General features: G+C 52.7%; 2 protein-coding genes across 9 annotated transcripts; one reads left to right on the top strand and one right to left on the bottom strand.

The window, feature by feature from the left end:
• Positions 1-2,071: 2,071 nt before the first annotated feature.
• On the bottom strand, positions 2,072-13,489 carry SNRPA (small nuclear ribonucleoprotein polypeptide A). Of its 2 annotated transcripts, none has more exons than XM_047836294.1 (7): positions 13,313-13,489; positions 12,767-12,861; positions 9,411-9,583; positions 6,535-6,714; positions 4,387-4,560; positions 3,850-3,938; positions 2,072-2,453 (listed from the first exon to the last, which is right to left on the bottom strand). In XM_047836294.1, exons 2-7 carry the CDS (start codon positions 12,837-12,839, stop codon positions 2,294-2,296), a joined length of 849 nt encoding a protein of 282 aa, XP_047692250.1. In that variant the 5' UTR covers positions 12,840-12,861; positions 13,313-13,489; the 3' UTR covers positions 2,072-2,293. The 2 variants fall into 2 exon arrangements, with proteins under 2 accessions (XP_047692250.1, XP_047692251.1); XM_047836295.1 differs by lacking the exon at positions 13,313-13,489 and adding an exon at positions 13,206-13,282.
• A 25-nt stretch (positions 13,490-13,514) lies between these two features.
• On the top strand, positions 13,515-19,858 carry ACTMAP (actin maturation protease). Of its 7 annotated transcripts, XM_047836288.1 has the most exons (8): positions 14,624-14,759; positions 15,635-15,831; positions 16,361-16,469; positions 17,006-17,074; positions 17,503-17,627; positions 17,938-18,067; positions 18,159-18,229; positions 18,990-19,858. In XM_047836288.1, exons 3-8 carry the CDS (start codon positions 16,462-16,464, stop codon positions 19,325-19,327), a joined length of 741 nt encoding a protein of 246 aa, XP_047692244.1. In that variant the 5' UTR covers positions 14,624-14,759; positions 15,635-15,831; positions 16,361-16,461; the 3' UTR covers positions 19,328-19,858. The 7 variants fall into 7 exon arrangements, with proteins under 7 accessions (XP_047692249.1, XP_047692245.1, XP_047692248.1 ...); XM_047836289.1 differs by lacking the exons at positions 14,624-14,759; positions 15,635-15,831 and adding an exon at positions 13,519-13,957; XM_047836291.1 differs by lacking the exon at positions 16,361-16,469 and having other exon boundaries at positions 16,947-17,074.
• The last annotated feature ends 114 nt before the right edge of the window (positions 19,859-19,972 follow it).

Below are 19,972 nucleotides of genomic sequence, written 5' to 3'. Positions count from 1 at the left end.
AGAGCCTTTGCAGAAGATATCCAAACAGAACATTGTCTTCCTGTATTAATTTTTGTGGTCAATTTTCTATTTCTGGCAAAGGATCTCATTTTTCTATCTATATGGCATGAAGGAGGGTCTTTAGCGATTTATGTATGTTTTTCAGTCAATTACAAATTTCCGGGGTGGGGTGGGGGTGGGCATCTGGGTGGCTCAGGCTCAGGTCATGATCTCAGTTCGAGCCCCGCATCGGGCTCTGTGTGGACAGCTCAGAGCCTGGAGCCTGCTTTGGATTCTGTGTCTCCCTCTCTCTCTGCCCTCCCCTGCTTGCACTGTCTCTCTCAAAAATAAATAGTAAAACATTAAAAAAAAAGTTTCCAGGAGTTGGGTGCCAGGGCGGCTCAGTTGGTTAAATGTCCCACTTTGGCTCAAGTCACGATCTCATGATTCATGAGTTAGGGCCCTCAATCAGGTTCGACGCTGTCAACGCAGAGGCCGGTTTGGATCCTTCCCCCCCCCCGCCCCTTTGCCCTTCCCATACTCACACACATTTTGTATATATGTATGTATGTATGTATGTGTGTGTATGTATGTATTTATACATGCACACATACATACATACATACTTTTAAAAATTTTCCAGAGTCCATTATGTGTCCAAGTCTTGATTTTGGTTCAGGTCACGATCTCACGGTTGTTGAGATTGAGCCCTGCATCAGGCTCGATGCTGGGTGTGGAGACTGCTTGAGATTCTCTCTCCCCCTTGGGGCACCTGGGCGGCTCAGTCAGTTAAGCGTCCGACTTCAGCTCAGGTGACAGTCTCATGGTTCGTGAGTTCAAGCCCCGCATTGGGCTCTCTGTTGTCAGCGCAGAGCCAGTTTCGGATCCTCTGTCCCCCTCTCTGTCTGCCCCTCCCCACCATGCTCTCTCAAAAGTAAACAAACATTAAAAAAAAAAAAAAAAAAAAAAAGATTCTCTCTTCCTCTCCCTCTGCCCCTCTGCCCTTCCCGTGCTCTCTCTCTCTCAAAAGTAAAACAAAATTCCAGATCAAGGGTGTGAGGGACTACTAAGGAAGGTCCCCATTCGATCTCCCTTCCATTCACAGTTTCAGTTAGATTACACGACTGTCCAACCGGAAACTACATTTCCTAGACCTTCCCCTGCCGCCAGGGCACTGGAGCCAGAGCTGGATTAGTCACCTGCCCCAGGCTCCTGGCTGGAGGGTAGCCGGCAGGGAAGATCAGCAGTGTTTGACGGGGCCACACCCCTTGTGCCTGGTTAGTAGCTCCCCGTGTGGATGGGGCAGTTCCATCAGCTGCAGTGGCACCTTCCTGGACTCCAGACTGCAGCTCAGTCACAGGTTGCAAACCTGAACTCAAGTGTCCCCAACCCAGGCTGCCACTCCTACTATTCTTCCAATGAGTTCCTGAGTACCCTGTTCCCATCCTTTTCTTCCTGAAGTATCTAGCGTGGTTTTTGGGGGACTGCTGCTATGACAGAAAGCATTTTTGTGAAGATTTGAAAAAGGTGAAGAAAAACCTCTTTCTTGGGGCACCTGGGTGGCTCAGTCGGTTAAGCAACCAACTTCAGCTGAGGTTATGATCTTGTGGTTCGTGAGTTCGAGCTCTCCATCAGGCTCTGTGCTGACAGCTTGGAGCCTGGAGCCTGCTTTAGATTCTGTGTCATCTTCTCTCTCGGCCTCCCCTGTTTGCACTCTGTCTCTCTCTCTCTCAAAAATAAACATTAAAAAACAAGAAAGAAAAACCTCTTAACACTCTATCATGTTAGAAAAAACATATAGATCTATAAAATGAATAGTGTACCCTTAAAGGTAGCATCCTTGTGCAGTACACAACCTGCCCAACTGTACATGGCAGCCTAGGTTTCAATTTCCTGCTCTGAATGCTGATGGAGACAAAATAGAAATTTTCCCAAAGTAGTAAAGGTAACTGAAACTTAGACAAAGTTATACCCTATTCTGTGTTTTCCCAAGGTTGCAAACCCCAATACCATGAGAGGTCCAAACACCCAGAATATTCTGATGTGTGAGAAAGGGAGGCACAGAGAACAAGAAAATAAAAACGACAAATGGTTGTGAAAAACCAAACCTCAAAAAAACCACTTTAATTCCGACCTAACAGCACCAGGTGCAATGTCTGGGGACAGACTCTGGGTACAATGCTGTGTGGCGACCACTCACTCACACACGGCTCTGAGAAAGCCCCCGAGGGGGGACTTACCTTCAGGGGGCTGAGCCAAGGGGGGAAGGGGTGGCCCCAGAACAGGGGGCAGGGGCAGGCAGGGGAAAAAGGTGCTACTTCTTGGCAAAGGAGATCTTCATGGCATTGTTCTGGGTGATCTTGAAGCCCTGCAGGGCATCGCGAGCAGCCCCTGCCTGTACCTCATTGTCAAACTCCACGAATGCAATATCATGCCGCCCAGGGACCAGTCGGACCTCCTTGAAGCCAGGGAACCTGAAAGAAGGGAACAGACCTCAGGCATCCAGACTTGGCATCTCCTTCTAACGTTTTGGTATCTGGAGCGTAGAGGCCAGGGATGTTGCTAAGCATCCTACAAAGCACAGGATGCTCCCAGTAACAAAGGACTATCCAGCCCCAAATATGCAAAACGCTACACTGAGGAACCCTAACACAAACAGGTACACACAACATAAGCATATCGTTTAAGGAAATACTTCAACGTGAACACCTATGCAACCATAAATAACCTAAACCAAGAAACAGGACACTGCTGCCATGTCCTTCGTCAATCATAACCCACCCACCCCATTCCAGAAACAAACGCCACCCTTTTTATGATCGGCTGTTTTTCTCCATCCCTCTTCTCTGCCCTACCTTCCTTCCCCATTAGGCAACCATCTTCAAGTTTACTAGGTATCCTTTCTTCTGCCGTTATTCTTACAAAATACCTATCATTTGGGGCGCCTGGGTGGCTCAGTTGGTTAAGCGCTCAACTCTTTTTTTTTTTTTTTAAATTACATCTTTTTTTTTTTTTTCAACGTTTATTTATTTTTGGGACAGAGAGAGACAGAGCATGAACGGGCAAGGGGCAGAGAGAGAGGGAGACACAGAATCGGAAACAGGCTCCAGGCTCTGAGCCGTCAGCCCAGAGCCCGACGCGGGGCTCGAACTCACGGACCGCGAGATCGTGACCTGGCTGAAGTCGGACGCTTAACCGACTGCGCCACCCAAGCACCCCTAAGCGCTCAACTCTTGATTGCGACTCAGGTCATGATCTCACGATTTGTGAGTTCGGGCCCCACCTGGGGCTCTGTGCTGACAGCTCGGATCCTGAAGCCTGCTTCAGATTCTGTGCCCACCCCCACCTTCCCCACTTGTGCACGCACTCTCTCAAAATAAACTTAAAAAAAAAAAAAAAGAAGTTCTTTAGAATGTAAGATCATAAGCAGGGCCACCAGGTGAGCACACACTCCCCTTCCTTCACTAACTAGTGAACAGTTACCCTGTGCAACAGCCAGTGGCCTACACCCTGGCACGCAAGATTTTAAATATCCCCACCCCCAGCAAATGCAGTTCGAGTTGCCAATTATGGCCAATCCAGCCAGTGCTCTATGCCACCTCATGGCTGTTTTTTGTGCACCTTGCATTTCTGACTCAGAGGCTGGAAAGACGAAGCCCAGAACCTTGACTCCCCCACCCCTCACAAAAGTGGAGGAAGGTCCAGCATGCTCAGCTGCTGCTTCCTCCGTTTTTGCCTCCAGTCACTGTCCTGCCTGCAAATCCCAAGCGGGCTCAGGGCTCCACCTGCACAACCCCGAGACTGGTCCCCATGGCGCCATCTCCTGGCCATCGCCCATGGGGCCCCTGCCCAGCTACTGGCCCCACTTACTGGTTGAAAAGCATGGACAGCATGAGCTCGTTGGTCTCCTCGGGCAGGTTGGTGAGGAACAAGATGTGATTTGGTGGATTTTCGGAAAGCTGCAAGGAAGTCAACAGACCCTGTGAGTCTAGTGGGGACTTACCGCCTTCCCATTTCCCACCCCCTGCCCCGCTGGAGTTCCTTCTGGTCCTTCACCTGACACACCTGATGTTGCCTGTCGACACTGCCTCACCCCCATGGGACGATAAGCCACAAAGAGCACTGCTGTATCCATTAGCAGGTGCTGAGCAGAAGTTCACCAAATCAATCTAGGCTCTGGCCACCACTCTAGCCTCACCCTGCCTTTCCGAAGCTCTTCCAATAAACATACCGATCCCTCTCTACCCCAGGGCCTGGCCCCACTGCCATGTCCTTATTCTTATCATCTAACGGCACCTCCTCCGGGGGGCCTGCCCGGATCACCCACCCTAAAACAGCACCCCCACCCATCCCTTTCTAGTCCCGTGTTCTGACTGTTTGTATGAGACCCCAGAAGTAGACACTTACAGGCTGGGCAGGTGGCATCTGCCCCGGCATAAGTTGCTGGGGGGGCATGGCCCCTGGTGGGATCTGGCCGGGCGCCAGGCCTGGAGGCGGGATCATGCCAGGCGGTGGCATGTACGGAGGCTGGCCCGGCATGTGGTGCATGATGCGGGGTGCCTGAGTCATCGGGGGCATGCCCTGCAGAGAGAGGGAGGCAGGACTGAGGGGGGTGGCTGACGGGCAGGAGGCAGGTTTGCGGTCAGCAGGAGGCAGAGAGAAGAGGTCATCAGAAGAAACCCTGGGTGTGAAAGACAATAGGGAGAAAGACCCAGATTTGGAAAGAGGTGAAAAAGGGACCTATAGAGACAAAGGTCACCCAAAGGGAAATGGATGGAGCAAACCAGACCCAAGCTTCAAGGGCAAACTCAAGCCAGAAAGTTAAAAAAAATTTTTTTTCTAACATTAAAAAAAAAAAAACCAGTCAACGTGACCTAACTTTGTTTATCAATATAGGAGCAGAAAAAAAAAATAACAAAAAAAAAAAAACTGGAAAAAATCAAATGCTGACAATTGTTAACAAAAGGAGTGAAAAGAAACGCTATAATGAGCAAGCTGTACTTTTCCTTCCAAAAATAAACTTCAAGGCAAAAAAAAAGACCTGCAGAAAAAAGAACACAGTGCAAGGCAGAGGTGGACAGGGACAGTCGGGGCAGATGCAGAAAGAGACGGGAGAGGTGGTGGCAAAGGGGGAGAAGGGAGCCAGTCTGAGGGCACACAACTCATGCACCCAGGGGAGATACCCAGGGAAGGCACCCCAGGTAGGTGGGGCTGCTAGAGTTGAAATCACAGCTGCAGACAAAAAAAGGTGGACAAAAAGCTGGGTGAAGAGGAGAGTGAGTAAGAACAGGGAAGCTGGGCAGTGACTCCGACACCGTTGCCGATGCCAGACAAAAGGGGAGGTGGCGTGGGTAAAAGTAGGACAAATACAGGGTGATCCGGTCAGAAAAGCCAACGTGGAGACTCAGAAATAAGGAGTAGATGCAATTCATCTATCCTACTAGGGGCTTTCTCGATTCTGTTTAGAAAACAGGACGGCTCTACTTTCTGTGGCCTCACAAAGGTCCCAAAGAGATTTTCCTGTTTCCTTCTAGAATCTTTTTTGTTCTAAGCTGTCACACCGAAGTCTACAATTCATCTCAAGTTAACTGATACAGTTGAGGTAGAACTAATTCTTTGCCTTACAGATACCCAGTTGGCCCAGCACCATTTACCAGCAAAAAAAAAAATAAATAAATAAAAATAAAAATAAAAATAAAAAAGGCCTTTCACTACTGGACCCCAGTGGTAACTTCATAGGCTGAGTAACCACACCTGTGCAGATCTATTTCTGGACTGTGTTCTGTCTGCTTCCTGGTCCATCTTCCTCCCCTTAGGCCAACATCACATCATCTTGATGACTACAGCAGGTCCACCAGCTTTATTCTCACCTGCCTCGCTTTGCCTTTCCACAGACACTTGGAAACAGACTGCCAGCGCCTTCCCAAAATTCCTGTTAGCATTCTGATTGCAACTGTGTTGAGTTTTAGACCAATGTGGAGAACTGACATCTCAACAAGTCTTGAGTCTCACATCCATTTGTTGAATTCATCTCCCACTTCTCTCAGCGAGATTCTGTTGTTTTGGTGGGGGATTCTACACACCTTCCGTTGGATTTACTCCGGAGCTCTTTTTCAGTTTGGAGTCTACTTCTTTGGTGCTAGCACACGGAAATAAAACTTCTTCCGTACCGACCTTATGTCTAGTGGCCCTGCTAAATTAAATTCGCTAATCCAGAAAAAGTTGATGCGTGGCTTCCTCTGGATTTTCTGCACAGGCATTAACTTAAAAGACACAGGCAGCAGGATCAAGGTCAAGGGGAGGAAAAAAAAAACAAAAAACAAAGGACTGAGACACAGAGAGAGATCCTGAGAAAGCTGGGCAAGCAAGGAGGCATTTCTAAGTGCAGACACCATTACACAGGTGTTTAATCCCTGAGACAGGCGCACAATCTCTAGAAGGAGATGAAGGAGAGGGGGTGTGAACGCCCAAGGGGAGACCCCTACACATACACTGTGCCCATAAGCCGGGCCATGAGGATGGGGGAAAGAGCAGTATCCCTGCGCTCTGGCTTACCGGGACAGGCCCCTGGACAGCCCCCACCACGGGGGCGGCTGCCCCACCCTGCACGGCCTTCTTAGCAGCTGGGGTCTCCTGGCTCTTGGGCTTCCTCTTCTCCCGCTTGCGGTCCCGCTCCACGAAGGTGCCCTTCATCTTGGCAATGATATCCGAGTCAGTCTTGGCATACTGAATGCGCTGCCAAATAGAGAACAGAAGGGTGAAGAATGTAGGTTTATTTCAAGGCCAAATGGCCCGGGTACAAGAGCAGACCTTCCCAGTCACTCTGAGAGCCATGTTACAGAAATCACCAGCCTCAACATTCTCATCTGTAAAATGGGGACTGTGGTATTTCCCATTCGAAAGGATGAGTCTAAGGACTAAATGAGCTGAAGTGCTTTGAAGAGTAGCTGGCACGTAGTTCGGTCACTGGGTGTTGAAGGGAAAATGGGACAGTCCTGGGCATCGGGCCAAAGGCAGAAAGCCTGAGGAAAAAAAGGGCAACACAGGAACACTGTGCAAGGGGGTTCCGGTCACACCAAAGTTTAGACTCCCAGGCTAATAAACCTCAACCTCAGTAGTCTATGGAGAACCTAGACTCTGTGGGTACAGCAATGAGCCTATCAAAAGGCCCCTGCCCTCATGCTGTAATTCACTGAGGAAGACACAATGAAAAAAGATTAAAAAGTGAATTGGAGGGGCGCCTGGGTGGCTTAGTCGGTTAAGCATCTGATTTCGGGTCAGGTCATGATCTCACGGTTCATGGGTTCGAGCCCCGTGGTAGGGCTCTGTGCTGACAGCTCAGAGCCAGGAGCCTGCTTCTGATTCTGTATCCCACCGCCCCGCACCTCTCCCGCTCATGCGGTCTCTCTCTCAAAAATAAACATTAAAAAAAAAAAAAAAGTGAACTGGAGAAGTGGATGGGAAGTGTTGAAAAAAACTGAAAATTTCAGAGGTGCCTGGTGGGCTTAGTCTGTAGAGCATGGGACTCTCAATCTCAGGGTCAGGAGTTCAAGTCCCACATAGGGTGTGAAACCTACTTAAAAAAAAAAAAAAAAGATTAAGAATTGAAAATTTCATAGGGCGCCTGAGTGGCTCAGTTGGTTGAATGTCCAACTCTGGATTTCAGCTCAGGTCATGATGCAGTTCATGAGAGCGAGCCTGGTATTGGGCTCTGGAGACTGCGGAACTTGCTTGGGATTCTCACTCCCCTTCTGCTCCTCCCAGGCTTGTAGGTACACATGTGCTTATTTATGCTCCCTCACTCAAAATAAATAAATGTTTAAAAAAAAAAATTTTTAGATGTGGCCAGGAAAGGCCTCAATGATGTGACCCTGGTGTAGAGACAGAGGAATGGAGGGAGATCTAGGGAAAGAGCCTTCTAGCAAAGGACCAGCAGAGTGAAGGTGTGCAGTGTGTTCAAGGAAAGGCAAGATCAATGCAGACTCGGAGGAAGGAGATAAGATGACAGAAGCAACGGAGGAACTCTGGAGACCTTGGTGAAACTTGGCTTTTTTTTTCCTGAGAAAGCTGGGAGCCATGGAGTGTCATAAGCAGGGAGTGATGAGACTTCACTGGTGTGCTGGAAGAAACGCTGTGGCTGCGGCACAGAGAACAGCCTGTGGGGGAGCAGGGGTCAGAGCAGAGACCAGGTCAGCAGCAGGGGAGGGGTGAGGAGTAGGCAGCGGCGGATATTTTGAAGGTAGGGTTGACAGGCTCCCCGACAGAGCTCACTGGTGCTTGAGTGATATGGTCCAAGGGGTGATTTGGGAGGCAGAGCAGGGAGGAGGATCAAGTAAGATCGTGCTCTTTATACTTCAAAACCTAATTTCTAGCTGCTCCAGAAAAACATCAGAAGATGTGGCCAAGTCTGGGCTCCCACGCCCAGAGAAAACAGCAGGCAAATCAGTGCCCCCTCCCAACATGGAGGGGAGGGTTCCAGGCTACCCCACGGCCCCCAGGGCCCACTGTCTTCCACAGGAGGCGACCTGCCTGGGACCTGGACACCTGAGCATTGCTTTCCCTACCCAAGGGAGTAGGTTCAGGGAGGCATATTCCAATCAGATGTAACTCAAACACTGGTTAAGAGGGACAAGGGGAAAGGCCCCAGGAACCAAAGATGTCTGCCAGTGATGTGGCAGGAATTCTAGTTCAGGGCGGGCACTTTAAGCCATTCTTCACCTCCCAGAAGGCAGCCCCCCCCCCCCCCCCCGCCCCTGGCCGGCCACTTAGTCTCCTGAACACCTGCAACCCACCCGATTCTCCCCATTCACGACCCCCCGCCCTGGTCCTGGCCCAAACCCTCACACCTGGGAAGCTGACCCAGCCTCCCCTAAACTCCCCCCTCAAATCCATTCTCCCAACGGCCAGAGGCAACTCCCTAAACCCTTCCATGGCTCCCCACCACCCGCAGAGTCAGGTCCACTTGCAAGACAAACTCTGGCCCCTGGGCCTGACTTCTGACTTGATCTCCAGGCCATACTCTGCCCCCACTCCCACCCTTTCGCTCCAGCCAAACAGACTTGACCCACTTTCCTAATGTTCTCGGTTATCTAACGCTTTCTCCCCTGCTTCCCCCAGCTAGTCTCTCTCCTTGGAGCCTCAAATCCAGAAAGCCTTCCCTGAACCCCTGGACTGGGTAAGGTGCCTCCTCTAAGCTCTCCAAGCTCTGGGCACCTCCCCCATCCCAGCCCTGACACTTCTAAGAGGTCACCATCTGGGGGCACTGTGTGTCCTCCACCCCCACCCCAGTACAAAGAACAGTGAATGCTGACAAACAGCAAGAGGGACTGCCGACTTCAGGAGACTGGACGGCGGGAGACGGGAGGCCCAGACCCATCCAGTCTGCCACAGCACCGCGGTGCGTGCACACCCTCCACACCCACAGCGCTCACCATGGGCTTGTCGTAGAAGGGGAAGCCCTGCATGGAGCGCAGGGCGTTGGTGGCGCTGCTGACCTCCTTGAAGATGACAAAGGCCTGGCCCCTCATCTTCAGGCTTCGGGAAACCAGGATATCCAGGATCTGGCCAAACTGGGAGAAGATGGCGTACAGGGACTTCTTCAGCTCTGCAGGGGGAGGAAGGAAAGCACCCGTGGGTGACTGGAGGTCTTGGTACCTTGTCCTGGGGGTTGAGTTCCTTTTTCAGAGCCAGGCATGGCCCAGAATGGACGCCATCAGCCAAAGGCCACGGTGCCACAGGTCTGGAATCCCCAAGAGGCAGCAACACCAGCAGCAGCCAAGAATCACTGGGATGGGTTGTGTGCGCTCCCCTGTGTGCACGGACAGTACTGGTACCTGCCTCCTGGGGCTGTCGCATAAAGTACAGGAGCCACACGTAACAAAGGGCACACGGTAAATGCTCGATACACAGGAGCATTCTTTTCTTTGTCACCGGCACCTTGACCCAGGCCTGTGTCACGTGGCCCTGGCCAACATCTCCAATATCATCCCCCCACGCTCCACCCCTCTCCCGTTACCTCTAGCCGCACTGGCCTCACAGCCCTTTCTCAGGCCAGTACACACGTGTGGCCTCAGGACCTTTGCGCTGGCTGCTGCCTCCACGGTAAAGACCTTTCTCCTTCTGGTCACCCAGGTCTCAGTAAAAGTGTTCCCACCACAGAGACCTTCCCCGACCACCCTGTCTAAATAAATGCCACCTACCGTCGCTCTCTCCACTCCTTGTACCTAACTGCTTTTCCCTCACGGCATTTCCCACCTCCTGACGTCACGCTGGCTAACCTGCCGTTTAGCTATCCTGAAGAGCCACAAGCCTCTCCACTGTTTACTGCAGTATCCCCATGCTCAGTGCAGGCTGTAGCACCCACGCTTCTCCAAAAACAGTTGTATGAATAACAATACCACTAAACGTCTTTTTACGGAAAGAACTTCACTAAATTCTTACAACCGCTTCCTGAGGCAGCAACTGTAATGGTCTCACTTTTTTAATAACATGGAAATAAGCTCTCAGAGGATTTGTCACTGGCTCAACAGGAGTGTCCCGAAGGTACCGGGAAGAGCCTTAGAGAGCTGGGATGGGGGCCAGGACCCAAGTCCATCTGAACCCATAGCTCACTAACAAACTGCCATACCTAACAGAATAGAATACCGGGGCCCCTGGGTGACTCTGTCGGTTGAGCATCTGACTTTAGCTCAGGTCATGATCCCACAGTTTGTGAGTTCGTGAGTTTGAGCCCTGCTTCAGGCTCTGTGTTGACAGCTCGGCACCTGGAGCCCGCTTTGAATTCTGTCTCCCTCTCCCTCTGCCCGTCCCCTGCTCACGCTCGGTCTCTCTCTCAAAAATAAAATGTTAAAAGAAAAATCTCATACAGAAAAGGCACCCGAGCTGAAGATACTTGCTGAAAGACTAGGTGAGGAAAGAAAAGAAAATTCAGGAGAGGGTGGGGTCAAGAGGGAAGTAAAAGGTGTTCTGGCGCAGTTAGCCAAAAATTCTGCTGACACCTTTCTGGTGTTGGTCTCCATCCGCCACACCCGTGAACCCAGTTTGAGGCTCGGCCATTCCCCCGGACTCTGGGCCTCTCTCTTTCCCTTCTCTCCTGCCCACTCAAGTTCACCCTCCACACATCGTGTCCCTCGCCTGGCTCCCAGATGCCCTCAGAACAAAGTCTATGGGCCTATCCTCCCATAAGATCCCATGAGCTATCAACGCACTGCTCACTGGAAGGTTCTGGGTCCCAAGCCTCAGTCACACACAACTACTTGGTAGTTTCCAGAATAGCCTGGGCTCTCTTTTGCCCCTAGACATCATCATATGTTGGTCCAGGTTCAGAACGCTCTTCTCCCTCACATCATATATACTGTTTCTTCGACCTGGAAGGCTTTTCCAAGACATCTCTTCTTCCACGAAAGGGAACAAATCCCTCTACCTAGGTGCTCAAACCCAGTCCTGATCACTCTGGTTGTGCTTCCCAATCATGGCCCTGGCGACTCTGGGGTATCACTGTCTGTTAGCAGGTCTGTCTTTCCCAATGGAATATGGCTCCATGAAGGCAAAACGGGGAATGTCTGTCACCGGGTGTTTTCCCAGCATCATAGAGAACTGGCTGAGCATGATACTCTAGGAGCATATAAGGGATTTACGTGGCTTGTTTTTCTTTCTTCAACAGTAACTTTATTGGTAACCTCAAAACTTAATCCCAGCAAGCTCCATTGGTTCTCCCAACAATTTTCTTAAGGTGATGATAAGAGCTAAGTTCCATCCAGCCCATACTAACTGCCAGGTACCATAAAAGTCAACACTGTTTGGATGTTTAGCTAATTTAATCCACGTAACATCCACGCAAAGAAAATATTAGGACTTTGCTCAATTTTCAAATATAGAAAATAAGGTTCAATCAAGGTGATAATGTCAAAAATCAAGTTTTTAAAAAAAATTTTTTTTAACGTTTATTTATTTTTGAGACAGAGAGAGACAGAGCATGAACGGGGGAGGGTCAGAGAGAGAGGGAGACACAGATTCTGAAACAGGCTCCAGGCTCTGAGCAGTCAGCACAGAGCCCGGCGCCGGGCTTGAACTCACAGACCACGAGATCATGACCTGAGCCGAAGTTGGACGCTTAACCGACTGAGCCACCCAGGCGCCCCAAAAATCGAGGTCTTAAGCAGAATCCCGTAGTGGTGGCCTCAACCACTTTACCTCGCTGCATGACCCTGGGCAAATCACATCATGCCTGAGCCTGTCTCCTCATCTGAGAAACAGGAGTAATAGCTCCTTCCTGAAGGTTTGTTGTTGAAAATTTACTGTAACAGAGATTTACATACCAGTACCTGGTAACAGTGTTAGTCATCGTTACTATGATCTCATTTTCTTTTTGAAATTAAAACCTATCCATTGTGGGCTGATCGGGGAGAACAAACACCACAGTGACCAAGACAATCCCAGAGCTTACCCTCATGCTCACGTAACAGCCCAGAGCAATCAGGGCTTGAGCGGGAGATGTCCAGGGCCTATGGGAAGTCAGAGGCAGGCACCCGAGGGGAAAGAGGATGGGGAAAGCTTCTTGGAGGCGTCCTGTGAGCTGAAGCCTTGAAGGATGGACAGTGACCAAGTTGATGGCCAAGCTGATAAGATGAACTGAAGGCGTGTTAGAGACACAGAATGCAGCGTGGGCAAAGGCTCAAGGATTAACCCTAACAGTTTGGCTGGCTAGAGAAAGGGAAGGAAGAGAAGTGAATGCTGGAGGTGGAAGAGTGCGAGGTAACCTGCAATCTGGACTATCCTGAGAACTCACCATCCTTCTTGATCTTCTCGTTGAGGTTGTTGATATAAATAGTGTGGTTGGGGCGGGTCTCGGGAACTGCCATGGAGAGAGGTGCCGAGGTAGAGCTGAAAGAAGGAAAAAGGTTAACTTCAGCCCTGGGTTTCTCCGAATCCTTTGCCCCAAAGCGGGCTTAACGGGCTGCTCAGGGATCTTCCTTTCACGAGGAAGCCAGGAGAGGCGGGAAGGAGGCAGAGATTGGAAAACAAAGCGAAAGCAGGACACGGCTCCGCCTCCCCGCGTGGGAAATCTCGAGAGGTTTACTACGAGTCCCAGGATGCTCTACGGGAACCAGTAGGCGGAGCGTCCTAAGTGGCAACTCCCATAGGCCCACGAGCTCAGAGGGCGGCCCAGGAGAAAAAGTGCGAATGTAAGAGCCAGTTAAGGAGAGACAACTCCGCGGCGCCCTAACCTCGCGCAGCGGGAAAATAGTTTCTCCACAGGAGGCACGGGAAAGCCCAGGCGCCAAGCGCTCCGCCCGCCCGGCGTAGATGGCCGCCTGCACCCCAGATTACTCACCAACAGAGGCGCAGCTCACGCAAGTGTCGCCTCCTACGTTTCTGAGCCGACTGTAAAAGCTTCCTCTTCTGGTCCCGCCCTTGTCTTTCTGCAAGCCAATCCCGTGCCGAAACTCAGCACCTTAACCAATCAGAGTAATCCTCGCCCCTTCGCCCAAAACTTGCCAATCAAACCGACATTTGGGTTCCCGCCTCGGCCGAAAACGCCCCACCGGACCCTCCCCTGGGGGTCCACGGACCAATCAGTGAAGGCCGGGCCCCCTCACGCGCTTCTTGCCAATGGAGAAGCCGCTCGCGCTTCAGTCTCTTCCGGGGGCAGTCCTTTGATAGCTTCTCCTCTCCCCCACCGCCCTGCCTTCTCTCGTCACGTGACGCCACTGGGCCGGACACGGGTCGCGAGTACTACCACGTGATATGGGAAAAAATGTGTGCTGCGGCCACCATTTTGCTGGAAGAGGAGGAGCGTTTTATTTTCGGGCTCCACTACCTATCCCGGCGGTGTTGCGGCTCACAACGTCCTCCGATCCCTGAGCCTTCCCCAGCCCACGGGACTTTTCCTTTTGCGCTCTGATTCCAGGACCTTCTCTACGACTAAGCCATTCTCCCTGCCGGGTGTCCTTTTGATCTCTTGACCTCTGATTCAAAGGTCAGCTTGAAGGTTCCGAACTCGGGCCTGGAATGTGAGGGGTTACAGAGCCTAAATTCCCTAGTCTCTAGCCCTGGGCCCCGAAGTCCCACCCCGTAGGGCCTCGCCCCAGGTCCTATCCTTCGTTTTCCCAAAACTGACTCCCGAGTTTCCAGACCTGGCCCGGGATGATACCGTAACTTTTACTAAATTACCCTCCTTGAGCCTGGCAAAGCAACCGCAAACCACAAATCTATTCCCGGATAAAAGACCACTCCCTGTTAACTGTTAGATCTCTGATGATACGGGTCAGCCTAACCCCTGCTCCCCTAGTTCCACATGTCAGTCCTGATCCTTTTAATCCCACTGCTCAGCACCCAAGTTCTGGAACTCTGCTGTAAAACCTTCAGAACTTCCATCCCTGCGATTAACTCCTTTTAGAGGATCCATCCCTCTCCCATCATCAAATCTTCCAGGCTATGCATGCTGTAGGAGACCCAAAAATGAGTTCTCCACGCTCTCCTCCCCTAGAGCCCCCAGCCCCTTCTCCAGGAATCCCTGTTCCCCAAGGGCCCGTCACTCCACTTCCTTCTCTGCCCCCAAACCTGCCCAATTTAGCTTTGCTGCCCCCTGCCTCGAGTCTCCAGACCCCTATTCCCCCACCACCCCCATTGCCGCCTCCACCCGCCGTTGGGGGGCCGGCTCCCCCTCATGTCTTCGGTCTAGAGAAGAGCCAGCTCCTGAAGGAGGCTTTAGAGAAGGCCGGCCCAGTCCCCAGGAGCAGAGATGACGTGAAGAGGCTCCTGAAGCTGCAAAAGGACCGGTAGGGTCTCACCGAACCACCTGTCCGCAGATCACTTCTGCCATCTCCTCTTGGGGTTTCCCATTTCCTCAAGGTCAAACAGCCTGAGTGCTTCAGCCCCCTACTTAGACCTGTTCAGTGGTGTGCCTTCACCAAAGAAGAGAGATCCTGCCCTCACAGGCACCTAGTCCAGCAGCAGAGACAGATCCCTCCCTCACCAGTGACAGAGCTGTAATGAGGGAGTCCTGAGGGATCACAAGGCCAAGGCTGGCGGGGGAGGTGTTAGTGGGGCCTGCCTGGAGAAGGGGACCCCTGAGAGCTATCCTGTAGGTGCAGGGGTATGCGATGAGGGGAGTAAACAAACTGTTCAGAGGTGCGGGCTGAAATGGAAAGGTGTTCTTTTCAGGCATCTGCAAATATTTCTTTAACAGGATGGTGGGGGGCAGGTAGTAAACATGGGGTTCCACAGGTGGACCGGAGCCAGATCACACAGAGCACGGGCGCCACGTGGAGGAAGGTGGACTGTCCTGAGGGCACCGGGGAGCCATTGAAGGGCTTTGCACAGAAAGGGAGGCTACCTGAGGGGAGTAGGGGTGGTAAGACAGTCAGGGGGCCCAAGAGACCCAGGCAGGAGGAGGCTAGACCTGGCCTTGGGGCTGTGGTGGGTGAGCCGATACAATGAGTTACTCAGACCCATGGAAGAAACCCCCAGCTCTCTAGATAAGTTTATAATCTGTTCTAAATGCCCTAACCAAAGGGAGGCAAATGTAATGCAAGTAACAATCACCCGTTATTCCAGGTCTGCCGTTTATCAGGCCCTGTGCTAAGTGTTCTTAGGTATGTACTTTATCCTCTCAGTGATTCTATGAGATAGGAACTATGATGTCATTTTCCAGATAAAGAAACGGGAGGCTCAAGAAGGTGAAGTCACTTAGCCAAAGAGCTTAGAAGAGGGAGAGCCCAATTTGCATTCAGGCGGCTTTTAACCACTGTGCTGTGATAACACCTTTCATCCGGAGGGTGCCCCAAACTGGGAACCAGGAGCTTTAGGTTCCCCCCCACCCCAGTCTTGCACTTGGAACAGAAGTACTGTGTAAGCAAGTTGCCCTTCCCCTCCTAAGCCCTGGGGCAGGATCGGGATCAAAATTTTCGGAGTGGCCCCCCCCCAAGGGTGGGGCTGGGCAGGCCTGCGAGGGCTCATTAGCAGGGTGATCTCTTAGGCCGTGAGCATGTTGTTACCTGTTTCTACTCTAGGCTGAGTTAAGGAATCTTCATCCCTATTTGACAGGCACGGGAAGGGGGAAAAAAATCGCAGGAAGCGTTTAGGTATAGAGACACCTCTTTGAGAAATGTTCTCTAATTAGTCCATTTTTCTGGCTCCTAGTTGCAAAGCTTTTACACGTCTGTCCTTTGCTCCTTCAATAACTGAGAGAAGGAGCAGGGAGGGAGCAGAAGGTGGAAGAAGGGTTCCCACTGAGCAGATGAGGAACACTGAGGCCCCGGGAAGGGAGAGGTGTCTCCTCAGGGGAGAAGGAAGTCTTCATCAGAGCCTGGAGCTGCCCTCAGGCTTTAGGACAGCCAGGCCGGGCGCCTTTCACCACCCCTCAACACCACTGTTGCAGGATTTTTTGCCACAATACCCGGGGTTTATCGTCTCGCAGCTTCGAAGAGTGAAGAGGTGGACACATAATGAGCAGCAGGCAAAAGTTTACTGGAGTATAAGATGAGAAAGTAAGAACAGTACCAAAGTGCTCTTTGCAGAGGGGACCTTTGAAAGTGAACGCCCAAGGACTATAGGCAAGGGTCCTTGTTTTCTAAGAGAAGTCGCCCTCCCCGCCCTTCCGCCTTGTTCCTTCTCAGGTTATTGGCTGGACAACTCTAGGTGCTGGGTTGTCCACTCCTGATTGGCTCGTTTCCATTGTAAGAGGGGTGGTCTATGGCCCCACCGTTCCTTGTGGGTTGTAAGATTTTAGGGTCTGATATTTAGTCGGGTCTTTTGTCAAATTCCTGAGGGAGTAGGTAGTGTCTGTTAACATTCTTAAGAGGAGCCTTACCCCTGGTGGGGGGGGGGGGGGTGGTTGCTGTGGTCAGACACTCCCAGCATTGTGCCAAAATATGTCTCTCCCCACCCAGGGACCTCAGGTCCTAATCCTTTCCCTCTCTGCCTGTTTTATCCTATTTTTTTCCAATCATACTGTTGACCGGCAGACCTCAAGGGGGGACCGAGGAGCTGGTTCCCCTGTGACCTGAGCACGGCTCTTATTCAGTTTCAGAAGTGACTTGCAGTGGATCCTCTTCTGTGCCGACCTGCCCTCCCTCATCCAGGAAGGCCCTCAGTACGTGCCCTGACCTGGGACCCCAACCCCTGTCTGCCTTTGCTGTGCTTCCAGAGAACCTATCTGTAGGGTGGGGGGGCGTGGGTTCATCCCAGCCCGCATGAGGCAAGGAGGAGGGGTGGGAAAGGGGGAACTTGAGGGGGCGGGGTCCAGGGTCTTCATCTCTGACTCCGCTTCTTCCGCACCTCCTCCTCCTGAAAGCCCAGGTGACTTTCCCCACCCTCCCATTGTCCCTGCAGCCCTCCAGCCCTGGCCACGGTCTCCCTCTCCCCCAGGAAGGGGGAAGTGAGGTCTCCCCACCGGGCCTGGGAGAAGGAGGGAAACCCCCAGTGCAGTAGACCTGTTCCCCACATTCCAGCTTCCGGGACAGAGAGGGCTCAGTAAAGACCCGACTTAGGGGTTCAGGGACTGGGCTTGTCTCTCTCCAGGTGCGGGCTGGTGGCCTTGTGGATGGCAGGCACGCTCCTGGCACCGCCCAGCGGCATCCCCCTGGAGAGACTTGTGCAGATGGCCGTGGACAGAGGCTACACGGCCCAGGGAGAGATGTTCTCCGGTGAGTTGGGTGCAGAAGGGTCGCAAGCCAGGCGTGCAAGGAGACCCCGTTCCGTTCTTCAGGCCCTTCTCCCCACCCAGTAGAGTGTTATGAGTTGGACTCTGGAGACAGGATGTCTTCATTCCCCCGCCCAGCTCTGCCACCTCCTGCCAAGTGGCTGTGGACACGCAGCTTGCCGTCTCTGTGCCTCATTTTCTGCATTTGTACAAAGAGGTGGCGGTTATGGTGACGATTAAAGGCGCCGCTCCTCAATTAGCCCATGGCTTGGAGCCAGGCACATGGTGATCCTTCTGTCTGTGTCGTCCTGCAGTGGCCAACATGGGCAAGCTGGCCCAGGAGGCACTGGGCTGCCAGGCTGAGTTGCTCTGCGGTGGCCTGGGTGGTCCCAACAGAGACCGTGTCCTGCGGCACCTCGTCTCCGGACATCCCTTGCTCATCCCGTATCCCAGGGCCTAGAAGGGAGCTGGGTGGGGATGGGGAAGGGTCGTTCCCAGGACCACACCGCAGCTTTGGCCTTAACCCCGGTGGCAGCTACGACGAGGACTTCAACCACGAGCCGTGTCAGAGGAAGGGCTACAAGGCCCACTGGGCAGTGAGCACAGGTGGGTCTTCCCTCCCGCATCCCTGGATGTCCCTAGTCCCTGTCACCCCTACATTCTCACCCTTATGCTGGCATTTCACTCATACTTGAGGCAGGGACTGGGGCTGGGCTGTCCCTGTCCCAGCAGGGTACTCAGCAGGGACCTGGCAGGGAGCAGGTGACTCAGTATCTGCCAGTCACCGTTTCTGTAAACAGAAGCTCAGAGCATTGACTTCAGAATCAAACAGGACTCGGGTCTGGTCCAGCCACTTCCAGGCTCTGTGACTCTGGGCTTCCATTTCTCCGTCTGGAAATCAGGATGACGGTGGGCAAAGTACATAAAATCTGAACGACGCAGGCACATTGCTCGTGTCAGTAAACAGCGATCGGCCTGGTCATTCCCAGCTGCCTACAAGAAAGCTGATTCGCACGTTAGGTGGCCTGGATTGAGGCTCCCCCCATGCCAGGGTCTATGGCCTCGAGGGCTCCACTGAGCATTGTTTTTGTTTTTTGTTTTTTTCACTAGACAGCAGGAGAGGATTGGGTGATTGATGCTTGCTCTGTTTAATGCCACCTCCCCTCCCTGTGCTACCAGGCTGGAGGAGGCGGGACTTTAAAAAGCCTGGAGCCTGGAGCCAGATACCCTGGGTCAGTCCCAGCCCAGCTGTGTGCCCATGGCCCACTGACTTCTCTGTAATGTGGTGTGAGGGTGGTACCACACCTACCCTGAAGGGCTGCGGTGGGGAGCTCACTCCAGCTCACAGCCTCTGCTCTCCTCCTAGGGGTCCTGCTGGGGACGCAGGCTGTGCCAGGCCTCGGCTATTCTGAGGACCCCGAGCTGCCAGGTCTGTTCCACCCAGTGCCCAGCACAGCCCGCCAGCCGCCATCCCTGCCAGAGGAAGGTTCCCCAGGAGCCGTCTACCTTCTCTCCAAGCAGGGCAAGAGTTGGCATTACCAGCTGTGGGACTACGACCGGGTCCGGGATAGCAACCTGCAGCTGACAGACTTCTCGCCCTCGCGGGCCGCTGATGGCCGGGCATACGTGGTGCCCGCTGGAGGGGTGCGGGCCGGCCTCTGTGGCCAGGCCCTGCTCCTCAGCCCAAAGGACTCCAGCTGCTAGCCTGCTGCATCCCTGAGCCAGGTGACAGGGCCCCCGGCCACAGCTCAGCTCTGTCACCATTTGAAGAGTGCCCCAGTGCCCTTTTTCCAACAGCCGTGGGAGTGGGCTCTGTTCCAGCCAGAGATCCTCCATGCAGAGGCCCCCTCCCGCTCCCCGTATGTCTCCTTCTCCCACACTCGCCCCCAGTAGTAAGCCCCTACTGTGTGGCTGAGGGCAAAGCCAGGAGCAGCTAGACAAGCTCCCTGTCCAGGAAAGACACTGACCACAGCTCAACCCGCAGGTCTCGTCTGTCCCACCTGAAGGTTGCATCCAGCCATTTTTCACTGGTGATCATCCTCCTCTTTCTGGACTGGAGCCTTCTCACTAGACCCTTTGCTGCCCCCCAGTCTGTTCCCATGGAGCCTAGGAAGCCTTGCTTTTTAAAATGCAAACCAGGGGCACCTGGGTAGCTCAGTGGGTTGAGCATCGGACTTTAGCTCAGGTCATGATCTCACAGTTAGCGAGTTCAAGCCCTGCATCAGGCTCTGAGCCTGCTTGGGATTCTGTGTCTCCCTCTCTGCCCCTCCCCTGCTCATGCCCTGTCTCTGTCTCAAAAAGTAAATAAAAACATTAAAAAATTTTAAATGCAAACCAGGTGGGGCGCCT

The sequence above is a fragment of the Prionailurus viverrinus genome, chromosome E2 (assembly GCF_022837055.1).
Source record: "Prionailurus viverrinus isolate Anna chromosome E2, UM_Priviv_1.0, whole genome shotgun sequence".
In the NCBI taxonomy this organism is placed as follows: Eukaryota; Metazoa; Chordata; class Mammalia; order Carnivora; family Felidae; genus Prionailurus; species Prionailurus viverrinus.
The sequence above is the reverse complement of the archived record's forward strand: the minus strand, read 5'-3'. Positions and strand labels throughout refer to the sequence as shown.

What these genes read in the sequence shown, in the direction of transcription:
- SNRPA (XM_047836294.1), bottom strand. Translation starts at nt 12,839, where the DNA reads ATGGCAGTTCCCGAGACCCGCCCCAACCACACTATTTATATCAACAAC. An exon ending in CTGTCCAGGGGCCTGTCCCG is followed by an intron (nt 4,561 to 6,534) that starts GTAAGCCAGAGC and finishes CTCTCTCTGCAG; the next exon opens with GGCATGCCCCCGATGACTCA. An exon ending in CTGTCCATGCTTTTCAACCA is followed by an intron (nt 2,454 to 3,849) that starts GTAAGTGGGGCC and finishes CCCTTCTTTCAG; the next exon opens with GTTCCCTGGCTTCAAGGAGG.
- ACTMAP (XM_047836287.1), top strand. Translation starts at nt 14,416, where the DNA reads ATGCATGCTGTAGGAGACCCAAAAATGAGTTCTCCACGCTCTCCTCCC. An exon ending in GGACATCCCTTGCTCATCCC is followed by an intron (nt 18,068 to 18,158) that starts GTATCCCAGGGC and finishes CCCCGGTGGCAG; the next exon opens with CTACGACGAGGACTTCAACC. An exon ending in CCACTGGGCAGTGAGCACAG is followed by an intron (nt 18,230 to 18,989) that starts GTGGGTCTTCCC and finishes CTCTCCTCCTAG; the next exon opens with GGGTCCTGCTGGGGACGCAG.